The sequence below is a fragment of the Humulus lupulus genome, chromosome X, assembly GCF_963169125.1.
Source record: "Humulus lupulus chromosome X, drHumLupu1.1, whole genome shotgun sequence".
NCBI lineage: Eukaryota > Viridiplantae > Streptophyta > Magnoliopsida > Rosales > Cannabaceae > Humulus > Humulus lupulus.
In genome coordinates, this window is record NC_084802.1 from 227342268 (window position 1) to 227365752 (window position 23485).

Here is a 23485-nt window from a genome sequence, read left to right on the forward strand (position 1 = left end):
TTGAAAATTTGAAACTGTTTGCTCGGATAGTTATTTCAGAGTGTTTACTACATAATTTGATGTTGGGTATTGGGTTATTAGGATTGGTAACTCTGTTTCTTTCATTGTTAGTTTGGTTGTGATTTAGTTGAGAAGATTATATTTCAAACAATTTGGTCCCGAGTTCTGATGGTGGGAGTTTTGTCTTTTCTTGACTGAATTTGCTTCAGGCATATCTGATATTACTATAGCCATATCTGTTTCAAGCATTCTTTTTCAAGGTTCTTTTAGGTCTCTCTCTCAGTCCCTTTTCAACGGTATTTCTTTTAGGAGAATAAAAGATTGATTGAATTTCTTAACTTGACATTGCTTTTGGTAGAATGTCATTATCTTCCTTGTGGCTGCTGTATTTGATAATACAGATTGTTGGTTGATGTGAATTTTACTGTATTTAGTAATGTATTCTAATTTATGAAAAAAGAGGGTTGGTTTCATTCACCTGGCTTTTCATGTATGGTCTGGTTATATCTAAAGGCTATAAATTTGTATGTAATTGTGATATTAACAGTATATTTGGGTCACAGAAAAACGTAATTCATCAATTTTCTGAAAAAATTGATTCTTGTATTGATAATCGCCCAGTTTGTTCTTGTTATGTCTATAGGATGAAGATCTTATCTTTTTCACCCTCGAAACCTCATGAACAGCTGCAAGACAATAATCATGTTGTATAATCATGTTGCAGGTCAGCGTTGTGGAGATAGAAAGGCTGATGGATGGATCCTTCCACTGTCTTTGAACATTGAAATCAGGTAATGTTCTCGTCACCATCACCAAATGCTTTTCCCTTGCTCTCTCTCTAGCTCCCTTTCTTCTCTCTCTTCTTCATTCTGATTTGATATAGGTAGAACTAGCATTTCTATGTTGATTTGATATAGCCTAGGCTTTGGGTTAACCAATTTCACCACTGATTTGTTGAAATGTTGTGAAAAAATGACTCAAAATCCCAATTTTAGTTCTTGGGTTTCTGAGTTCTTAAAGAACATCGAATCTTAAATTAGAGAAACTAAAGAGGAAATGGGGGCGTGGACCGTAATTCTCGATCTTTAGTTTTCTGCTTTGTTTGATTGATGAAAAGATACATGGCTTTGAATCTTAGATGACTTATAAGTAATTATTATACTCATATTAATCTAGATTCTAGATGTCGTTGATTCAGTGATATTACATACTTATTATCTACATTTTATTTTCTTTCTTATAATTTAATAAAGTATCGACAGTTTAATTTAGTGTTTTATTCATTCAGAATATTTTTTCTTAATAATTTTAATTATTGGTTTTTATTACAGTCGAAGAAAAGAGGTCTTTCGCTGGAAGAGAAGTGTGAGAAAATTCTTCAAATATTTTACGATTCTCAAGACTTCTTCCTTGTGAGCATTCCATTTTATATATGTAATGCTCTATAATTTTTTATTGGTTATTTCATGACAATGGTATATTAATAATAAATTTATAAACAATCTCCTCGAAGAAGTATATGATTTTTTTGTAAAACGCATTGAGTTTTTTTTTCTTTGTTTTCATAATAAAATGGAAGACTTGTCTTGATTTTATTGTTGGTTTCATCTTAAGGAACTTGAGAAATTAGGACCAAAGAAAGGTGTGATTACCCAGTCCATGAAATATGTTGTCCAAAGTCTAGTGGACGATGATCTTGTTTCAAAAGACAAGATAGGAACCTCTGTAAGTTTGATGTGTTTGTAAAGTTTTGGATATTTAGGTAGTTTACCTTGAAGCTGTTGTTTAGTAGACTAAGTGAGACTTCTATGTTTATGTTGACACTGCAGAGAAAACAGATAGCAACAATTGCGTGTTGATGTGAAACTATTTTACAACTTGTTTATATTGGGAGTTTTTTCTAATTGTGAGTTTTTTTAAAATTCCAGGTGTATTTTTGGAGTCTTCCTAGCTGTGCTGGAAATCAGGTAAATTTGGTGCCCTTATAAATCATGTAACTACTTCCTTGTATTTTTTCTTTATATAAATAGTACAAGTGAATACAAGTAGTGTTGTTTCTTTTTAAATCCTTGTTGTTCGTAAATTTTAAGTGCAACTCTCTAATTTTTGGTTCTAGTTTCATGTGATTAGAAAGGCCCTCTTATTAGTTTATCTTGTTTTTTAATTTTTGTTCTAATTCAGTGGTTGAATCGTTTCACACACTTTTATGTTTTCTTTTTCTTGTATAACAGAAATCATATTTGTCTTTTTTTCTTAGGCCCTTTTTCTTGTAGGACCTTTATCGAATCACTTAAGTTTCTCCCTTCACACATCTTACTTAGCCAAAATGTTATAAAATTGGATGAGTTCCTCTGTTTACTGTTCATATATATTCTTTAATAAAGGGGTTGAAATATGGTTGATGCTGAAATGTAACTAATGGACAACCTTGCTGCAATGTAAAAGGGGTCGTATAAACTTGCTTTATTGTAAGCTTTGTTGCTCTCTCTGATTATAGGGCATTGGCATTTGTGCTTGTGCTGCATCAACTGGTTTTCTAGTTGGTTAAAAACTTTGATTAGAATCATTAGATTTTTGACATAACCCACTGCTGGGACATAAGTTCAATGATGTTATTTTCTATAACCAGGTCAAATAGAACAGGTCTTTTGTTATCCTTGATTGAAAACATGAACTTTTTCCAAAAGGTTTTGCTTTTGATATATGTTTGTCTTTGGTTTTGAAAAAAAAGTTCTGTTCATAGGAATAATTAGTTAACAGTTTCCAATATGCTAATTGTGAGATTTTTTTTTTATGTCTTTTTTTATTTTTTTGAGAATGCAGGTTCAAATGCGGCATACAATGTATCAAGGTTTATAGCTTGGAATGTGAGAGAAAAACATTGCTGTGCTGGGTTACAACCCAGTTCATTGAAGCATTGCATTGAAACATCTATATCCTACCAGAGACCAAATAAAAGATTCCTGGTTAATGCTGCTGATGGATAACCTCTTGAATCGGAGCCAAAAAATGTTTTGAACTCCGTTAAAGATTCCTTGGATGCTTTCTATAGGTTTTCTCGGTCACATACAGTCATAGGCACGGTAGGTTATTTAAATTTAGCGGGGCAGTCCCAGAATAGTCATTATATTAATCTCATTCATTTAAACTTCAATTTATTGATAATATTATTTCCTATCAATTTTTGGAGACTCATCCTATTTTTTCTGGAAGCAGGCATTGAGCATAGTCCCAGTTTCCCTACTTGTAGTCGAGAAGCTTACAGACTTTTCACCATTATTTTTTGCTGGGATGTTGGAGGTGAAGCTTAAAATACTTTGAACTGCTTTTTTTTAATTCACACCATGAATTTCGTTCTTATGAATTTGATCTTTTCATTTCAGGCTGTTGCAGCCGCCCTCTTAATGAACATTTACATTGTTGGTTTGAATCAGTTGTATGATATTGATATAGATAAGGTAGCTCTTAGCTCTTACTATCTTACATTCTCTTAATTTTGAATGAAGAAAATGCATATATTTTATTCTTACATTTGAGCATAAGGTCACTACACCAGTTCCTAGTTCTTTGCCTTAATATTTTTTTTTCTTCTAGAGAGACTATCTACAATTCTACATGGTTACATGGGATACATCAAGGATTGTCTAACTCTAGATATCTATGGCGTATTTCATCAGAGGTTAACAAGCCATATCTTCCGTTGGCATCAGGGGAATATTCAATTCAAACTGGTGTCATGATTGTCGCATCCTTTTCTATTCTGGTATGGGAATTAGCTTTCTGTATTAATGTATTGTGCAAAATATTGTAAACTTATTATTGTGTATTTGCAGCCTATAATATTCTGACTACCTATCACTTTATTTTTCAGAGTTTTGGCCTTGGATGGATTGTTGGGTCATGGCCATTATTTTGGGCCCTATTCATTAGTTTTGCATTGGGAACTGCTTATTCAATCAATGTGAGTTTGTCTAATCTCAGAATTTTTCATATACAATGCCTTATCAGCGGATATTTTGAAATATATACTTAGTTTTATGTCACCTAATGACAAAAGGTTAAGGTGGAAACTTTACAGAATCTGTTTCTCACTTGGTAGCTTAACACCTTTCATGTCAGGTGCCCCTTTTGAGATGGAAGAGATTTGATTTAGTTGCAGCAATGTGCATTCTCGCAGTTCGAGCAGTGATTGTTCAACTAGCTTTTTTTCTTCACATGCAGGTTATGTTATATCTATTCCTCTTGTTGCAAGCCAAGTTGAACTTTGGATGTCTCTTTCTACTCATACTATGCATGATCCAAACATTCTTATTTCTTGTGCCCAAAGCTGATTGTCTTTTAATAAAAATAAGTTTTCATTATGCCATTTATTGTATGGATATAAACTAAAAATAACTAAATCATGCATGACATAGATATTAAGAATGTAAATGAAAAGGAACATGTATCATATAAATAGAAGGGGAAGGAATAATGTTTATTTGGGTATCTGTTTTACCAAATAGTTGCATATTTTAGCCATTTATTACTATGATCATGTAAATTATAATAGTAATGCGTTTCAGATTTCAATAATTTTTTTTTTAAATTGAAAAGATTTCAATGATTCCAAGTACTGAAATATGCATTGATTTTCAGACCCATGTCTTTAAAAGGCCAGCTGCCTTCTCAAGGCCTCTCATCTTTGCAACTGCATTTTTGAGCTTCTTCTCAGTTGTTATAGCATTATTTAAGGTATCAACTTTTGTTTTTTTTTCATGGAACTATGTTGTGGTACTTCCCTCTAATTCTGTCTCTTAGATGTAATTTTAAATTGTCATTTTTCTTTTTCCCAATTTCATCACGTGGAAAAAATATTATGAAATGACAATGATAACTTTAAAGATCGAATTCTAATCTGTCATTTTGGCGCATTGGAAATTTGTGGATTTGGCACATGCTTTATTAGGTTGAGCTGGGTTGTCAAGTTGTGGGCAATTTTTATATTTATTTTTGTTTTGATCAATAAATTAGATTAATAAATTCAAAATAGTTTAGTTTAACAAAATTGCAAAAATAATATTTTAAATAAAATTAATTATAGTCACTTGGCTAACTCAAGTGGTTGGGTGTGTGAGTTTGTGTGGGAGGAAAGGTTCAAATCCTACTGTAAGATGGCTAACTCAACGCCTGAAGAGATAGCAGCTATGCGTACACGTCTTGATGCCCAAATCACTTATGAATTGAATGGAGCTCAGATGCTGAAGAAACATGTTTGTTTTTTCTGATCTTTTACTTTTGCATTTTGAGCAATTTTAATGTTAACATTGAGATTCTTAATTTTTATGGCTCAGTGAGCATTGCATTAAGTTGGCCACCTACACGATGAAAGATAGTATGCCTAAACTTAAGTTCTATTCTCAATACATTTTGAACGTTAAATTCATTAACTTTTGTTTTATTGACTTAGAGGGTAGCGTGGATTTTGTCATTTGTAGTGCTGCCAAAATGAAATGAACTATTTTATTTGTTTGGTACGCCAACTGTATTAATAATTACTAGCACCACAGGATGTTAGCAATCTTAACTTTCATTTTGATAAACAGGGAGCAGAAAGTACTTAAAAGGGAAAGAATACCCCATTATTATAGTTATAGGATATGTATACCTGAGACCTTTAGATCAGGAACCTATTTGCCAAACTCGCTTGTGGTTCCCTTTAGAGATGAAAGGAAAACCTTCAGCAATTTATAGGGAAATCTTTTTCATTGCTTTCTGTAGAGATGAGGCCTATGCAAGTTGGCTAGATGCCTCAACTGAAACAACTACCTTCCATAAGCTTTAACCCTCTTACTGATAGGAAAGCTGTGGCCCAAATCCTATATAGTAGTTTCGTTTATAGCTTAAAAAAATTATTAGTGTGACTTAGAGGACGGGGTGCCTACTGCTTCTTGTTGGGGTGCCTACTGCTTCTTGTAATTTATAGTAAATGATTTAGGTTGGGGTGCCTACTGCTTCTTGTAATTTATTTATTTATTGCGGAGTTATGAATAACCTATGCACTGTATTAGTGTGTTGGTATTATGCACAGTCTTCTGGAAGGATGTCAAAATCGTTGCTTATGATTGCTAGTAACATACGTATACTTGAATCAGTGAGGCAGCGGTATAAAAAAACTCATGACTTGTTGTCTTCTCAGTATTCTTATGAGCTTCTTCTGCAATTTCTACATAAGTCTCAATCTACCACTGTACTTGGTATTATCAATGAGCATATCTACTTTCAAGGTACACGTTTCTTCTTTTACCGCTTATGTAAAAATGCTTCCTTTATTTTTATATGATGTGTAATGTATGCATGTGTACTGGTTTGCAGTTTCTCCTAGACAACCCAACTCAATTTCTGATGATGCGGAGGCTGTTACATTGACTGGCAGCAGCCAGGATGCAGTCAGTCAGATTAATCAGAAGGAAATACATTGAGGGGTGAGTCAACAAAGTTATCTTGTTTCAATCGGGTTTGCTTTTTTCTGTTACCCCCTCTTTGTGCTCTGAGTATTACACTTATGATCCATTGATTCATGTTGGTATGTTGAAGTTAAAATGGAATCTAAATGTCTTTTATTCATTCCTTTTTCATTTGTCTTCTGATCTCAGTATTTATCACATGTTTTTCCCTTTTTCATTTTCATTCAAAATTATTTAGGAATGATAAGCATCATTCTTCTTTTCTAAATTAATTATTTAAAACTTGGTCAACCTACAGAGAGTTATTTAGTAGCCTAAAAGAGGTTTTTTTTTCTTTCTATATGACAGTTTCCCATATATGTTTGTTAGTAATAGGAAATTTAAGTAGTTGCCATATTTTTATAGTTGCTGGAAGACTCTTTGGAAGAACGCTTGGAAAAGACTGGGGGTTTGCTTTCTGATTCTGAAAAGGCAGAAGGAGAAACTAAAGAGTCGGAGTGGGAGGAAAATAAGGTACAAAAATGTTTGGTTATTTCTTTTACTATCCATATTTGTGTAACCTCTGTTTAGACTGTGCTTGTGACTATCTAGTTATAGGATATTTATCAGGCATCCACTCTTGTGATGCTTAATATTAACTCGTGTGTTCAGAAAAGATCAGTAGAAGGAGGAAAGCAGGGCTCATCAGTTAAAAAGCTGAAAAAAGACAAGGCAACGGGAGGAAAAGGGAAAGCCACTCGTCCTGAGACAAACATTGTCACTATGGCACCAAGAGTCAAACTAGAGCTTCCTTTGCCTACAATGTATTCTCTCGCTTTCTCCCTCTTTCTCTTATGTAATTTATACATCTTTCTATCTATGTATTTTTGACCTAGGATGTGCCTATTATTAGAAATTCCACATATTTAATTGGGGGTAATGTAGCATAGAATCCATGCAGGGCTTCAAATTATTTTGATGAGTAAATCTTTTTATGATGGAATATGTTGTTTCCAGTTTTAATTCTCTCTGCCAATCGAAGTCTTTCAGAGGGATTTAGTCTTAGTGTTTGCATACCTATGATGTTTATTCTAGCAAAAAAAGGGAAATCTACCACTGTTTTGTAATGTTAACTTTTGATATAGGTTATTTGATTAATCTTTTATTTTGTTGCTTCAGTTCAGTCGAGGTTGAGCAGTCTATACTTGATCACAGTAGATTTTGTAACAAGAAAACAGGTTGATGATATTTAACTTTCATCATCAAGTTCTGAGGTTTGTGTTTTTCTCCAATTAATTATTCTTTTAGATTGAACATGTCTATACTCGTCACATTCTCAGAGACATATCTTGCCATGAAAAGAATCTGGACTTGAGGCTGGATCTGTGCACCAAAAGAACTGTAACTACTTTTACTGTAAGTTTTCTTTATTTAATTACAGATGCACCTATATCTATAGAATTTATAACATTTAAATTCTTTTCTTTCTTTGTTTAAGATATATTTATTGTTAAATCTTATTTGTATATATCCTAAAACTAAAAATTAAACAAAGGAACAAAATAGATCTAAACTTGTCTAGAAATATCTGGTTTATCACTTCATAATGATGTTGATTTCGGCTAAATTCTTCATGCTATTACAGGATGATGACTTGGAAAGCCTCAAATTTTTGATAAATTCTGCTAGATGTTAGGCACCCAATAAAAGGTAAAAAAAATGAATAAATGAAGTTGTGGGTAGTGTAAAAGATTTTCTTGAAGGTGAGTTATATTTTGTGGTTAAAGAGTGTCAGTGGTCTCTTGAATACACCATTAATCTGTTCGTGGGTCTTTGTATTGCTGATGCACACTAGTATGTTGAATAACTAGAATGAATCTTTATTGATACCAAAACTAGATTACAAGGGGTTCCAAGACTTATTGACCTTGGATTATATTTCTTATGAGAATAGTTTCATTCTTGTTAGCATGCAGTTTTATATTTGTTGCTTATCTTTCTCTATTTATTTTTCAGAGAGTTTGAACAAGTTCCCTCGAAGGACTAGTACACCATCTGGGGTTCACAATCAAGCACAACAAGCTGAAGAACAGCTACAACATCAACAACAGTAGCAGCAACAATAGCATCATCTAAACTATAGTTTGAAGTAAAAAATGTTCAAGATTATAAAACTTTATTATGTTAAGCTTTCAAATTTAAGTTAGAACTAAGATATCATGAATTAGACACATTCATGGATTGAATTAGTTATTGTTTAATGTAATACTTATGGTTTATCAATCTATTGAGAGTTACATTTTATGATTAATTTTGATTTTGTTTATCAAAATACAATAATGAAAATCTTTTAATTAAAAAAAACCATATAAGTATACTTATCAAAAAATAATTTAAAATATATTTTCCACACTAAAGTAACAATTTTATTACTATATGTTATGATTTAAAAACATATTATAAGCGTAAAAAATCGTTATGGTTTATATAATATAACAAACTAAAAATGTTATCAAAATAATCAAATGTAACAGTTGAAAAGTGTTATGAAAAAAGTATAAGATTAAACTTAAAATTTATAACCAAAAACTCTATCTAAATGTTATTATTTGAATATTATAGCAACTAAAAATGTGTTATTGAATAGTTTAAGATAACACCGAACATAACATTCAAATAATGTTATAGAAAAGACTGGACTTTTAATAACAAGGGCTATGTTAGCATTTTCAGAAGCGTTATCAATAGTCCCGGTTAGCAGTTTTTAAGTGTTATGAATGCTGTTTTTTCTTGTAGTGGTTGTATCGCCACATAAAGTATATTGTTGAGTAATAAATACATTATAATACATGGAAGATAATACTCGTCATAAAGAGGACATATCGCTATAATTCATGTGGTTGTTGCCTAACAAGGATAATCATTGGACTTAAGTGGAACTTTAGTTTAAATACAGATCAAGTGGGAGAATGTTAGAATATTATTTAATTAATTACAGTTACCAAAAATTATAATTCTAATAAATTATAATTAAAGTCAATATTTGGATTAATTGACAAATATTCTCAATATTGTCAGCATTAATTCAGTTACTCAATTTCATAATTGAGTTCTGTAATATTTCATATCCTACTGGTTGTCAAATATTATGACATCAATTGATGGAATGTCTCACCCATATAAATATAGGGTTTTGGTATATAGGCTCACAACGCTCTATCTCATACTCCATCTAAAGAGCTAGTGAAAGCTGAGAAGTTTTTTACCGTAATTACTACTCTTTTATTTTCTTTTTCTTGATATAAAGTTTTTAGATCTAGATTATGCATATTACATCAATCATAATATGTCGCGCATCAAATAATGTTGGATATCATTAAATGCTTTGTAGCAATATTCAATTTAAAAATGCAAGTGCCACAAACTAACCATATTATTGTTCTTTCTTAGAGACTTTGAGAAAGGGAACACAAAGACATATTTTGACGAATGAAATATTAGCTGTATTATTGACTTAGGTTGGAATCATATACATGTAGTAGTTTCTATAATATTGAAAATTACTCAGCTTCTAGCATAGGGTTTTCTTATACATACTATGTCTAGTCACCATGTACATTAACTTAATTATAATATAACATATTTTAAATACGTCCAAGAAGAGAAAAACAGACAAAACAGAAGAAGAAAAAAAACAAATAAACAAAAAGAAAAGTGAAAAGAATTGTGGGGAAAATTCAACAATATTTCTAGGTCCCTTGTATAAATAGACGTTTGGCCGACGGCATAACACGGGCAATTATAGCTAGAAAGACCTTTGTACCGGGTAACTCCATGAACTAACCTTATTCAGCCCTATACTTATAACTCTAACCCTTAGTTAAAGTTTTTCACATTTTTAACTCTTTAAGACAAAATTACCCCTTTTGTTAAACAACCCAAATAAAACTCTTTAAGTTTCTTCCCCTTCCCCCTTCCCGTCCATTGAAAACCCTCCCTCCCAAACCCAGATTTATTCCTGTCGAAGTTGCGGTGGTACTCCGGCCAGCACCCACCTCGTCCCTCCTCCCACTTGCGTCATCATCTCCACAACCACCAGCCCCTTTTACACTCTTGTTCCCAAACCCACGAACCCATCCCCTCCGCTTGGTCCCGACGCCGAACCCACCCACATTTCAGCCATATCGTCGAGCCCACGTCGTCGGAGCCCACGTCGCCGGAGCCCAAGGTTTACAACACCTAAGACCCCACACTCCCCTTGCAAGCCCGATACCCTAGCCGAAGGTATTGTTGTTGGGATCCCTTGTTGTTATTATGACTCCTTTGTTTATTTTGAATTTGTACTTTGGTTAAATTTCTAACTACTTGAGGCATGTTTTAATTGGGAAATAAGGAGTGAATTTAGTGTGAATTTGGTGTGAAGTGAAGTTATTGTGAACCATATGTAATTTCAGTGTGAACAATGTGTGAAATTGGTGTGAACCATGTGTGATTGTGGTGTGAATTTAGTGTGAACCATGTGTGAAGTGAAGTTGTTGTGAACCATATGTAATTTCAGTGTGAACAATGTGTGAAATTGGTGTGAACCATGTGTGATTGTGGTGTGAACCATGTATGAAGTGAAGTTGGTGTGAACCATGTGTGATTTTAGTGTGAATAATGTGTGAATTTGGTGTGAATAGTGTGTGAACGATGTGCGAACCATGTTCCGAAATTATGGTGAACAATGTGAGAATGATGTGTGAACCATGTGTGAATTTGGTGTGAATGGTGTGTGAACCATGTTCTGAACTTATGGTGAATAATGTGTGAATTATAAAAGGAAACTACACTAACTAACCCTATTAAAAGTGATTCTTGAACCTTTTCTTGATTATAATAAGCCATTATTAGACTTATTTCCTTGTAGTGAGGCAAGAGTATGATGAGAAACTTGTACATACTGTCAATATCAAATTGTACTGTCTTATTTTGAAGTGTTGAAATAATTTCTAAGTGATGTGTATTATGGTATGGCCTCGGCTGAAATCATGAATATATATACATATATTTCTTTAATATAACCAAGAAAAGGTTGACTAGAATGAGGAATGGGACTGTATTTTGGGAACTTTTGAGGAAATAATATTTTGGTTGTTGTGGGGTATGCACTATGATTAGGCTTGTTTTAGTTATAATAACTGTTATTTAAGGATGTCTCTCACATTAGTTACCATATGTACTAAGTGGTCAAGAGTAAGACATAGCTTATGGCAATGCTGGCCAGAGTTGCATTTGGTTCTGCAATTGCAGCCAAGGTGGTTTAAAATTAAGGTGACAACTAGAATTTGCAGTTGGTACACGTGGGGCTGCAGAATTGGTTTGGCAATCATTTTCTGATGTGTTTTAATCATTACACCTCTGATGCAAATGATTGGCTGAGTGATGGAAAACTTGTACGGTAGATGGCTGGTGAAAAAGGTAGAGAATAGAGAAAAAGAGAGAAGAGAAGCTCTGTAACTCTTTGAGAATAGCGAATTGAGATGGCAAGACTAGCAAAATGAACTTAGGAGACCTTTATGCTCTGAACTCCCCTGTGTTTTCTTTACTTGTCATTGTTGCAGTGTTTGGTATTTTGGTTTTGGTGTGATTTGGTTGTTGTAGAGTTTCTAAACTAGTGTACATAAAATGTACCTCAATAGTAAATTTTTATATGACCCCACAAATGTATTACCGAAAATATATATTTTTACTCTTGTTGTAAAAGTTGTTTAAATGTGGAATGGATAAATCTTTGTCACTTTTATCTTATTAAGTTATGTGTGAATTGGGTGTGAATTAAGTGTGAATCAGGATTGAAATATGTGTGAATCGGGATTGAACTATGTGTGAACTGTGTGTGAACTATGTGTGAATTATGTGAGGTTGGTGTGAATTTGGGTGAGCTATGCGTGAACCATGTGTAAATAATGTGTGAACCGTATGTGAAGAAAGTGTGAATATATTTGAGTTATGTATTAAGCGCTTATTTAATTTACCTTTTCAGATGTCACTCCTCATGCTTCCTACTGAAAGGCATTATCCAGCAAAGGCTGCGTATAGGGGAGGGAGCATTATGAGTACAATAATAGCGAAGTTCACGACATTTGACTTGTTGGAACGAGCGAAACAGTCACCATTCAAGCAATTCTTCTTAGCTCCGCCTCTACAATATTCTGGAGTTATTATTCACCAGTTACTGCTTAGGAGAGTTGTTGGTAGAGGAAAGAATGAATACTGCTTGAATTTTAATATTTGTGGTCAGAATACAAGGTTTGGAATTAGTGAATTTGGTTTGATCACTGGATTGAATTGTGGAATTTCTCCGGATCAGGCAAAGTATAAAGAAATGACCAAGAGTAAAAGACTTCTCCAGAAATACTTGAACAATAAAGAATGTTTGTCTTCTGAAGAGTTGGAAGATGGATTCAAAAGGTGCGATGTGAAAGAAGACGTATGGAAATTAGGTCTATGTTTTTTGGTAGACTCTCTTTTATTACCTAGTGAACCAAAGAAGAAATGCTTTATTGATGTCCTTTCCATGGCGGAAAATGAAGATGACTTCTTCAACTATCCTTGGGGGAGATTATCGTACGAGAAGACATTATTCGGCTTGACAAGAGATATGGAAAGGCTAAGGAATAAATACTTGAAGAATGTTGAGCAAAAGAGAAAAAGACCAGCACCTCAGTACACAATTTATGGTTATGCCATTGCTCTGCAATATTGGGCCTATGTAATTTTCACAAAGTTCTCTGCATTTGTTGATCAACAACCCCTTGCCTTTCCAAGAATGCTTAGTTGGTCAGCGCATAAAATGCTGAAAGAGAAAGATATTGAAGGTGTATTTAAGAAAAAAAGTGTAAGTCATTAAGATTTTATTTGAGTTTGTGATTTATAAGTAATCTTGCAGAATCTTGTGAAGGCCACGCTCAATCCAAGACCCGAAGAGAAAGAATTTCATGACTTTATTATTCAAGGACCAGATGAACTACTCATGGGACGTGTTATTAGCTTTGTAGACGATGATGTGGAATTGGAGTTTGAAGGGGAAGAACGTGAGGAATCTCCCACAAAGCCCGATGTAGCAGATGGGCATCGTCACGAGCAAGACAAGAAAGAGATACCAACTCCAATTAACACCCACCATGAAAAGTTGTTAGCTGATATTGACACTTTGAAAAGTAACCAACAAAGAATGGAGGAGAAGTTGGATTATCTAATTGAATTAGTGCTCTTGCAACGTAAAGGTAGTGATTCTGAGGATTCATTATCAGATGAGCATCTTGCTTCACCACACCGTACATTTATTATGGAGCACGTAGTTGGAGAAGATAGCCCTAGCTGTAAGGTGGTATCTCCTAGAGATATGGCTGGGGTGGAATTCAAGAGAAGGAGGGTTCCAACGAAAAGAATTTTTGGTTTCGAGTTTACTGATCCAACTAAGAGGAAAAAGAAAGCAAAGACAATTGTAACTGATCCTTGTGAAATTAATCCCCTACAGCCATATGACGAAAAGCAAATGAGACGTTTTAAGAAATGGGTAATTGGTTTAAAAAAGAATGATAAGCCTATTTCTCTCTTGGCTGGTTCGTGCACTGCGAAATGGTTTATTCAGCTACTTACACCACGTACATGGCTGGACGGACTGGTAAGACTACTGAAATAATTTTTTTTTAAAAATATATATAATTTGAATGTATATATACTTATAATATTTGGCATGCAGCACATTGATGCAGCTTTAGGGTTGATGAAAGAACGAGTGTACACTTACAAGAAGACTTACTCCGAAAGATTCACCATCGTGGATTCTATGTTCCAACAGTTCTTCGAACCACATTGGGAACAATTCAACAAGAAGAAAATCAAATCAAGCTACATTTGGCCACAAGAAGTGCTTGATTACTTGGTAGGTGATGATAACAATTTCAAAAGGAGTTGGAAAGACATTGACGAAGTGTTTGCCCCAATTAATTTTTCTGGGACACATTGGGTGTTGTTAGAGATATCATTGACAAGTTATCTTATAAAAGCTTATGGCTCTGATATCACTGTGGTCTCCAACAAGGAGTTTGAGAATAAAATGAGCAGATGGGGAAAAATGCTACCATTTCTAATTCAATCCAGTGGGCTGTTAAGCCATAGGAAAGATGTCCAACTACAAGCAGAGAAAGTGTGTTTTGAGTTCACAAGACTTGGCACAGAAAAAGTGCCACAGACCAAAACTAGGTATAACTTTGTTAACCATATTTATATTAAAAAACTTTGGTCTTCCAATAATCAATATGGTCTTCCAATAATTAAAAAACTTTATTTCCTTTGCAGTGGCGATTGTGGGGTATATGTCATCAAACATCTGGAGTACTTGCTAGCCAAAAAACCGCTATCCGAAGTAAATGACGACAACATGGATTTCTTTAGAAAAAAGACTTGTGTAGATTTGTTTTACCATAACTTACAACCATAGTTGTCTTTTATTTAAATATATGTATCTTACTTTTGAATGTATGAAGAAACTATGTCAACTTTATCTCATTAAATGGTATTGAATGACTTCATTTATTTCATCTTAATAGTGGAATGGATAAATCTTTGTCACTTTTATCTTATTAAGTTATGTGTGAATTGGGTGTGAATTAAGTGTGAATCAGGATTGAAATATGTGTGAATCGGGATTGAACTATGTGTGAACTATGTGTGAATTAGGTGTGAACCAGGTGTGAATTATGTGTGAATTATGTGTGAACTGCGTGTGAAATATGTGTGAATAATGTGTGAACTATGTGTGAATTAGGTGTGAATTATGTGTGAATATGAATTAGGTGTGTCCGAAACAACAAACTTTAACACAAAAAGTCATATTACTGAACCAATCTAAAAATTCAAATTCTGCAATTGAAGAGTACAAAGTAAAACAATAAAAGTACAAACTAAGCATGTCTAGACGACGGGGGACAAATAGTGGTGCATATCACTCGATTGTGGCCCAGGACACCACATCTACTACATCTATGTTGTTTGCTATTCTTCTCACCCTTTGATAAACGTCGTTTCTTCTTTGGACGACCAGCCTTCTGCTTCACTAAAGGAGGAGCTATCATCATACTTCTTATGTCATTTGGTATCACCCAAGATTCTTCATTACCCAGCGTATATACAGATCCACCATAGGATGACAACCACGCTTCAACCACCATATGGACTAATGCCACGATCTCGAGCACCAGCTAGAGCGTGTTCACAAGGAAGACCTGTCAAATCAAATCTTCTACAACTACATGTTTTCCTCCTCAGGTCGACATCTCCATCAAGATCACCATCCAATACTGTTATTTCATACTGACTAGACGGAAAAGAGAACGAGGTAGTGGACTTGTCTGCTAACTTTCGCAAATCAGCTTCCACTTCTGTGGCAAGAGGACTTGTAGCCGCTGATGCTGCAGTTCGACGCTCGAAAAACCATTTTTGTAAAGTGTGCCTCATAAATTCCATGAGACAAGTAATTGGCCACCCATGTGCCTCAGCAATGACATTGTTCCAGCTTTCGGCAATACTTGTAGTCATTAAATTATATCGATGACCAGGAAAGAAAGAACGAGCCCACTTTTCAAAACCCACTTGATTCTCTAAGTATTGAGCAATTGCAAGATCTTTGAATTTAATCTTCTCAAAATGGCGTAAAAACTCTCGCTGCAAGGAAGAATTCTTCATGGCAATGGTCAGTTTTGAACTTCGCACGGATATTCATGCTAACATGATGTATACAAGCACCGTGGTGTGCCTCAGGAAAAATTTTAGTAAAGGCACTTGCTATACTAGTATGTCTATCAGACACGAATACTAGATTCTCCACTTCACCAATCGCTTCCTTCAACCTCAGTAGAAAATACAACCACGAGTCATTATTCTCTGAGTCAACTACTGAAAATGCAATTAGATATATTTGCTTGTTAGCATCTTGTCCCATGGCACATAACAAAGTACCTCCATACCGAGTAGTCAAGAAGGTTCCATCTACACATATAACTGGGCGAATATATGTTTTAAACCCCATTATAGAAACACCTAAGGCTATGAAGCAATATTTGAACCTACCTTCATTGTCCATCTGCAAATGAGTAAGCCAATGCATGCTCTCGACACCTCCAAGCTTTAGCATAGCTCATATGAACTCCATATGATAAACTCACATCTTTTGCAATTGACCTTGGCTTGTAATTAACATCATCACCCTCAAATTTTCTCCTTATGACATGTCCAATAAGCCATGGGGATGCCTGACGGTGATCTTTATGTCGAACATCCAATGAGCATGTGTGTTCACCGAAAAATTTACGAACCTCGAACATATTGGAATTAACCAATTTTGTAGCCCTCAACCTCCATTTGCATTTATCATCAACACATACTGTACACCATATATTTTTCGCAGACTTCTTTACTTTAAACTCAAAGTTTTTCTTTAATGCATAAAGATGGAGTTTCATCTTCAACTCTTGCTTGTTCTCAAATATTTGACCCTCTTTTATTTCCCATGAATTGATACTCGAAGAAGATGTCAGTAATTGAGCTGTTGAGGCTGAAGTAGAGCCTTTTTCCCCTTGATTCAACAAAAGTGGAGTACTCCATAGATTATCTTCACCAACCTGTCTTACTTTACGACCTCTATTATTTGAGGAATCATGGCTCTTTAATACTTCATTGGAGGTAGACTGTTGTAAATTATGCTTCACAAGTACATCATTGCAGGTAGACCTATCAATATTTTCATTATCATCTGAGCTTAATGCATCATTATTATCATCATCACAACTATCTTCATTGCCATCTGCATCATTATTATCACCATCACAACTGTCTTCATTGCCATCTGCATCATTATTATCATCATCACAACTGTCTTCATTGCCATCAATGCAAAAATCATCATTCACTTTGGTTTCAACTGGAGGAATAGTATACAACTCACGTGTTTTAGTAACCAAAGGATCATTACTTCTCTTCTCTATAGTAGACACACATAGGGGTGTCCGATGATTGATAGATGTTCCTATCTCATCAAGAAAAAAAGCAACATCATCATCATTACTAATCAAAGATGGAGGGATACCTTTACTTCCAAAATGATAGATTACATTTAAGTCAAGATCAATACGAGACTTGTCAGCTCCGATTAAAGTATACAATTGATCAACAAGACTATTGTAAGTGATAGTCTTTGGCACCTTCATACCCTTGCTTTGTTTAGCACTAAATGACCAACCTTCGTTCAAAACTTGTTCCCATGATCCATTATATAACACCATAATATTTATATGTGTTTGACCTGTATAACATATGACAAAAGGTTCGAAATCCAAAGGTTATTAGGTAAAACTAGCCAAAAGAAACAAGAAATAAATGTGTGAAGCAAGCATGTGTGAAGCATGTGTGAACCAAGTGTGAAACGTGTGTGAACAGTGTGTGAACCCAGTGTGAATTATGTGTGAACCAAGTGTGAATCATATGTGAACCAAATGTGAATCATGTGTTAAGTACTCGTGAACCAAGTCTGAATCATGTGTGAACAAAGTGTGAATAATGTGTGAACAAAGTGTGAACCCAGTGACCTAAATTGCGAAAATGTGAACCAAGTGTGAACAAAGTGTGAATAACGTGTGAACAAAGTGTGAACACAGTGACTTAAATCGCGAAAATCATTCGAAAATTCGTCATCTCAACATAAAATTATTTCTTTTCACAGATTTTTTAGTGTATAGTAGTTCCAAAATTCTATTTAAACTATTACACAAGACACCCATAACCTATAAATAAGAAAATACTTACTCATTATCAAATCAAATGTTCAATCTTCTTCAAGTTTGGGAGATGATTTTTATTTAATCTTCTTCAACTTGGGTGAGAAGAAAAGAGATGTGGGAGATAACGTCACTTTCTAAACTTGGTGCGAAAAAATGGTGATGACCTTTGAGATTTGATGATTTGAGAGAGAATATGTGTTTGCTATATTTTGTGAGAGTAGATCATTTCCATGGCTGCTAGGTACGTGCAAGACAAACAAAAGAGAGAAGGGAACAACTTAATATCTATTGAAGGGTATTGATGTCTTTTTAAGTGCCTATAAAGTCATTAATGTGAGAAACATTAATGAGGGGTTATGGTTATAAATATATGGTGAAAAAGGGTTAATTCATGGAGTTACCCTTTGTGCCAGTTGGCTCCTTAACTAATTTTTTATTTTTTTTTTTAAATCTAAAAAGTATTTTCTGAAAACAAATAAAGGTTTAAATTTTTTTTGAAAACAACAAAAAATTATTTTTAGTTGTTCTCAAATTACTTTTTGTTAATTTTTTTTTATTATTATTATCTTACATCATTTTTTTTTATTAATTTATCTCTCATCACTTTTTTCTATTCTTACTTTCTCTAACATCACATTCACTCTCATCACTTTTGATTTTTTTTATTTTCTCTCTCCATTACTTATTATCTCATTATTTTCTCTCTCGTCACTTCCTGCATCCTCATTTTCTCTATCTTGACATTTTCTCTAGCAATTTTTTTCTTACATCAATTTCTCTCTTCTCAATTTTTCTTCCTCAAAATTTCTCTCTTTATTTTTCATCATTTTTTATTTGACATTACTTTATCCCATTATTTATTACAAACATTTAAAAGATTTTTATCTTTGTAAATATATTTATTAATTTTTTATTTAAAATTTAAAAAAAAACTAAAAAATTATTTTTAGAAAACATTAACCAAACACTTGTTGTTTTTTAAAAACTATAAAAACTGTTTTATTTTCTCATTTATGAAAATAAAATTTTGAAAACAGAAAACAACGTGAAACAGCCTCTAATTTCTCATCTATTGAAATTAAAGGGACATAGAAAAGGGGTTTAAGTATTAGCCTGTAAATTTCAACAATGTCGACATAAATATGGACATTTCTTATTAAAAAATCAAAAATAAGAAGAAGCTAAATTGTGTTTAAAAACGTAATTATGGTCAAGTGATGAAGGAATAAATAATCCAAAGAGAGTTAACTTTATAGAAGGGTTATACAGTTGTGGACAGAAAATATTAAAAAAAAACCAGGTGCATAATAAAGGCACTATTAAATTCCTATATAGAAAAGTTTGATTCATTAATTATATTTATATACATACAAAATACAGAAGGCATTACAATTTTTTTTCAACGTAAGGACGAATAAAAAAACGTTGCTGGTTTTCATTCAAAACTACATAATATGTTAGGTCAAAGCTGCTAGTTTAGACACCCTTTCCAAGGGGCGGTCTCATCAAAGGCCCTACAATCTGGTTACTATGCTTAATGTGACGTGCTGCGTCATGATACACCTCCAGGGGGCCATTTTGTATGTATGAGCATGTCTTGGTGCTTGATCATTAGTCAAGTCTTGCACCAAGTAACCTCATAGGTAGGAGATGACACTTTTGTAATTATGCATATGTCTCCCAGACAAAAATCATATATGTTCTTTGGAAGACTTCGTTTCCTTAGAAAGCTCCTTAGGGGGGGTGACCTAGTGACTTAAAAAAGCACCATGGCCACCAACAAATAGGGACTTAAATTGTGTACTCCCTTGCCCTATCAAGGCCTTATATGAATAAAACGATGCTTTGCCATGCCCCTTTGTGTATGCTTTCTTTACGGTCTATGTGTTGCTTGTTTGTTACCTTCGTTGGGCCATTGCATGCCACTTGACTGTGTTGTATGCTCTGATTGTTGTGTGGGATGTTGTCTCTAGATAGCTTGCCTCGTTCTTGCTCCTGCTTCATAATTGCCCTTACTTGTGTGAGACTTGTAACGTGGCTAACCATTGAGCTTGCTTGCCGCAGGTGTGAATTCTAGGCTGACTTGCTAGCTAAGAGCGCTAACAAGTGTCGCACGTCAATTCGAGTATCAAAGTTGGCGGCCCGTGACACTTAACACCACTCAAACTCAAATAAAAGATAGATGTGTTTACTTAATTTATTTAATTTTACATCCATCTTTTATTAGGAAAATTATTTAAGGGGAATTTTACATGATCGTCTACATTGTAGTTATAGTTATAGTAGACATCCTACTAGTTTTCAAGAAATTCTGAATAATTGAGATTATCGAAAACAAAATTCAAAACAATATGTTTCACAAGAGTAAAAAACGGGCTTCTAAACAACATGTTTTCGTATTTTCGGCATAATGATAGTTACAATCCCAATTTTTTATATGACAATGTACAGTGTAATTATTTAGAACCTCCCACAATTTTTTTAGAAATCCTAAATAATTTATAGTGCGAAAAATATGAAACAGGTTGTTTTGAAGCTTGTTCTATATGTGCAGGAAACAAGTTATTTTAAAGCATGTTTTCGGCACCGTAAATTATTCAGAATTTTTTAAAACCTGGTAGAAGGTCCTAAATAACTACAATATAAAAAAATATTGGATTATAATATCTCCACGTGCCAAAAACAGAGATGCTCCTACAGGCAAAATATATGCCCCACAATAGTCGTCTCCTCTATCTTTATATCTAAGTACTTTATTGTCTTAGTATGTTATAATTTAAATTTATTATAAATTATCAATGATATTTGTGTGTCAAATATTAAGATATGAGAATTACTCAAAAATTTTATATATTATAAATGTTAGTTTAATGTAAATTTTTGTTCTCAGTTAGATTTATTATTTTTTTATTGTTTTCTAACACCGTTAGTTTTAAAATCATTTAAATAAGGTAAATAATTTTTAAAAATAAAAATAAAAATTAAGAATGTCATTTAAATAAGGTTAAATTGAAGAAAAAATTAATCTAAATAAGGTAAATAAATTGAAAAAAGTAATAAATGAATAATAATTTCTCATCACATATTTAAATTACTCTATCAATTATATTTTCAAAACTACAACAAAAAAATATTTATGTGCTTAAATGTAATATTTTCTTTCTTTTATTATTTATTTATTTTGTCATTTAATGTATTTTGTTTATCCAAGCATATATGTAATAGTATAATAAGATATAAATATACATATTTTCTTATTTTTCCCTTTAATTTTTTTAATGAGAAATTAGTTATTCTATGTAACATCCCAAAACTCCTATAAAAATTTAGGGCTTGGATTAGTGTGTCAGGAGGGCTCGAGGAGCAAATATGTGAATTTATGTATATATATGTGTTTGTGCGAATTATATGAGTTATATTATGATATGACCGCCTATGCATGTTTACGTGTCTTAAATATGCTTAAAGACCCGCTTTTGTTAAAAATGAGCATTTTCATAATTTTGACTCGTTGATGGTATAATTGTAATTTTACATTATATGTGCTTGAGACCACATTATTATGTGGATATATTTGTGATATTCGGCATGAGTTGATCCTTTTGAGTAGTTTAGCAGAAAAGTCACAACAATGATTTATACCCTGCTCAGAGTGAGACAAGGGGTATCTTGGAAATTTTGCATAAATTTGGGAAATTATAGGAAATGAAGTATTATTAGGGAAAAATATTTGTATTTGGAAGATTAGTGGATTAATTGAGAATTTAAGGGGAATTTGAGGTTTAGAGAAGAATTTAGTGTAGAATGACCAAAGTACCCTTGGGGACTAGTCTTGAGGATAGGTGAAAATAAGGGTAAAGTGGTCTTTGACAAAGGGAATAGGCATATGTGGTTAAGTGTTAGCAGCCTACTCTGTTGTTTTGGAACTATCTCAAAACACTAAGTACAAGTAAAAAAACTTTGGAAACAAGGAGCTAAATTTTGGTCAAATTTGTGAAGCTTGGAGGGATTGGAGCAGTAGAGGAGGGAGTTAGGAGCTGCTAAGTTCTCTTTATATTTGGAATTTTCAAAATTCAGTAAGTTGAATCTTCTTTTCCTAAGTTTCATATTCTTATGAGTGTTCTTGAGTTTTTGAAGCTTTGGTTTTGAATTTTTAGTTTGAGATGACTTTGGAATGTTTAGCTTGATGTTTTGAGCATTGAAAAATGTTTATAACATGTTTATAAGTTCATTTGTTGTTGGTTCTACGGAATTAGTTGTGGTTTTCAGATTTTTGGGGTTTAAGCTGAGTTTGAAACTCAAGAATGGCGAATCTTGGTATTTTGGTGTTTTTGGTGTCTTCATGATGTTTTGATCTTGTTATGGGGGTTGTATTACTGATTTGTGGTCGAAATGTTGGGTAAAGTTGATGAAAATGTGGTTATGGGTCGAATTGAGGTGGCTGGAAATCGCAGATAGTCGTAACTTTCGAATTGGAGAAGAAGGCCTTGTTTCTAGGCTTATTTTTAGTTTCTGGCAACCTAGCGCGACCGCACTAGGTTGGGGCGCGACCGCGCTAGTGTCCCAGAATTGAAGGGATTTTGAATTCAAATTGAGGTTTCGAGGCTATGGGCGCGCCAGTGCCCCAAAAACCCTAAAATTTATGTGGGCACGATCATGCCTAAGGGCAGGCGCGACTGCGCCAGGTGCTTTGAAATGTGGAATTTTTTATTTTTGGGAATAAGGCTCGGGGTTCCTAGGGTCTGTTTTGAGGGCCCACTAGGGGGCTCAGTGGATGCTTCTAGTACCCTGTTAACTGGGAATAATTGTTTGAAGGGTTAGATTTTAGATAGGTACTCGAGATCTAAGTCTAATTCCTAATGAGTGCTTCATTTACGTTATGACTAGGGTTCTGCAAGTCTCGGGAAAAGGGATCGCACTCGAGGTTGTTCTATTTGCAGCATAGGACCCAAGGTAAGAAAACTTCCATATGCACATAGAGCATATTGGTTGTCATGCATACTAGCATGGAATTATCTGTGAATGATTGGTGCAATAGACATTCAACCATCGTGTATAGAGTAGGCATGTTGGCCATTGTTCGTAACATAGGTCGTGAAGGCAAGCTCAATTTGAAGGTGTAGTCCCCACTCGCTCAACATGGACCGTAGGCTTGGCGTCGGAGTATGCACCTCGCTCGGTTAGGTCTTTCGGCCAGACTGTTTCCTGGGCCGTGTAAATGATTCATGTGAATGAAAT

General features: G+C 33.9%; 2 protein-coding genes, 1 long non-coding RNA gene and 1 pseudogene across 3 annotated transcripts; 2 read left to right on the forward strand and 2 right to left on the reverse strand.

Moving 5' to 3' along the window:
* Positions 1-2768: 2768 nt before the first annotated feature.
* Positions 2769-4800, forward strand: LOC133806818 (homogentisate phytyltransferase 1, chloroplastic-like; annotated as a pseudogene).
* Positions 4801-6339: 1539 nt separating this feature from the next.
* Positions 6340-8529, forward strand: LOC133804191 (uncharacterized). The gene is made up of 5 exons (XR_009878347.1): positions 6340-6464; positions 6852-6943; positions 7530-7841; positions 8071-8135; positions 8442-8529. It is a non-coding gene; the product is annotated as an uncharacterized LOC133804191 (long non-coding RNA).
* A 7103-nt stretch (positions 8530-15632) lies between these two features.
* On the reverse strand, positions 15633-16500 carry LOC133806819 (uncharacterized). Its single transcript, XM_062244906.1, has 2 exons — positions 16288-16500; positions 15633-16136 (listed from the first exon to the last, which is right to left on the reverse strand). Exons 1-2 carry the CDS (start codon positions 16498-16500, stop codon positions 15633-15635), a joined length of 717 nt encoding a protein of 238 aa, XP_062100890.1.
* Positions 16501-16543: 43 nt separating this feature from the next.
* LOC133806820 (uncharacterized) lies at positions 16544-17752 on the reverse strand. The gene is made up of 2 exons (XM_062244908.1): positions 17272-17752; positions 16544-17223 (listed from the first exon to the last, which is right to left on the reverse strand). The coding sequence occupies exons 1-2, from the start codon at positions 17750-17752 to the stop codon at positions 16544-16546; spliced, it is 1161 nt and encodes a 386-aa protein (XP_062100892.1).
* Positions 17753-23485: the final 5733 nt, after the last annotated feature.

What these genes read in the sequence shown, in the direction of transcription:
- LOC133806820 (XM_062244908.1), bottom strand. Translation starts at nt 17,752, where the DNA reads ATGGTGTTATATAATGGATCATGGGAACAAGTTTTGAACGAAGGTTGG. An exon ending in TGATAATAATGATGCAGATG is followed by an intron (nt 17,224 to 17,271) that starts GCAATGAAGATA and finishes CATTAAGCTCAG; the next exon opens with ATGATAATGAAAATATTGAT.
- LOC133806819 (XM_062244906.1), bottom strand. Translation starts at nt 16,500, where the DNA reads ATGGGGTTTAAAACATATATTCGCCCAGTTATATGTGTAGATGGAACC. An exon ending in TTGGTGAAGTGGAGAATCTA is followed by an intron (nt 16,137 to 16,287) that starts GTATTCGTGTCT and finishes TCTTCCTTGCAG; the next exon opens with CGAGAGTTTTTACGCCATTT.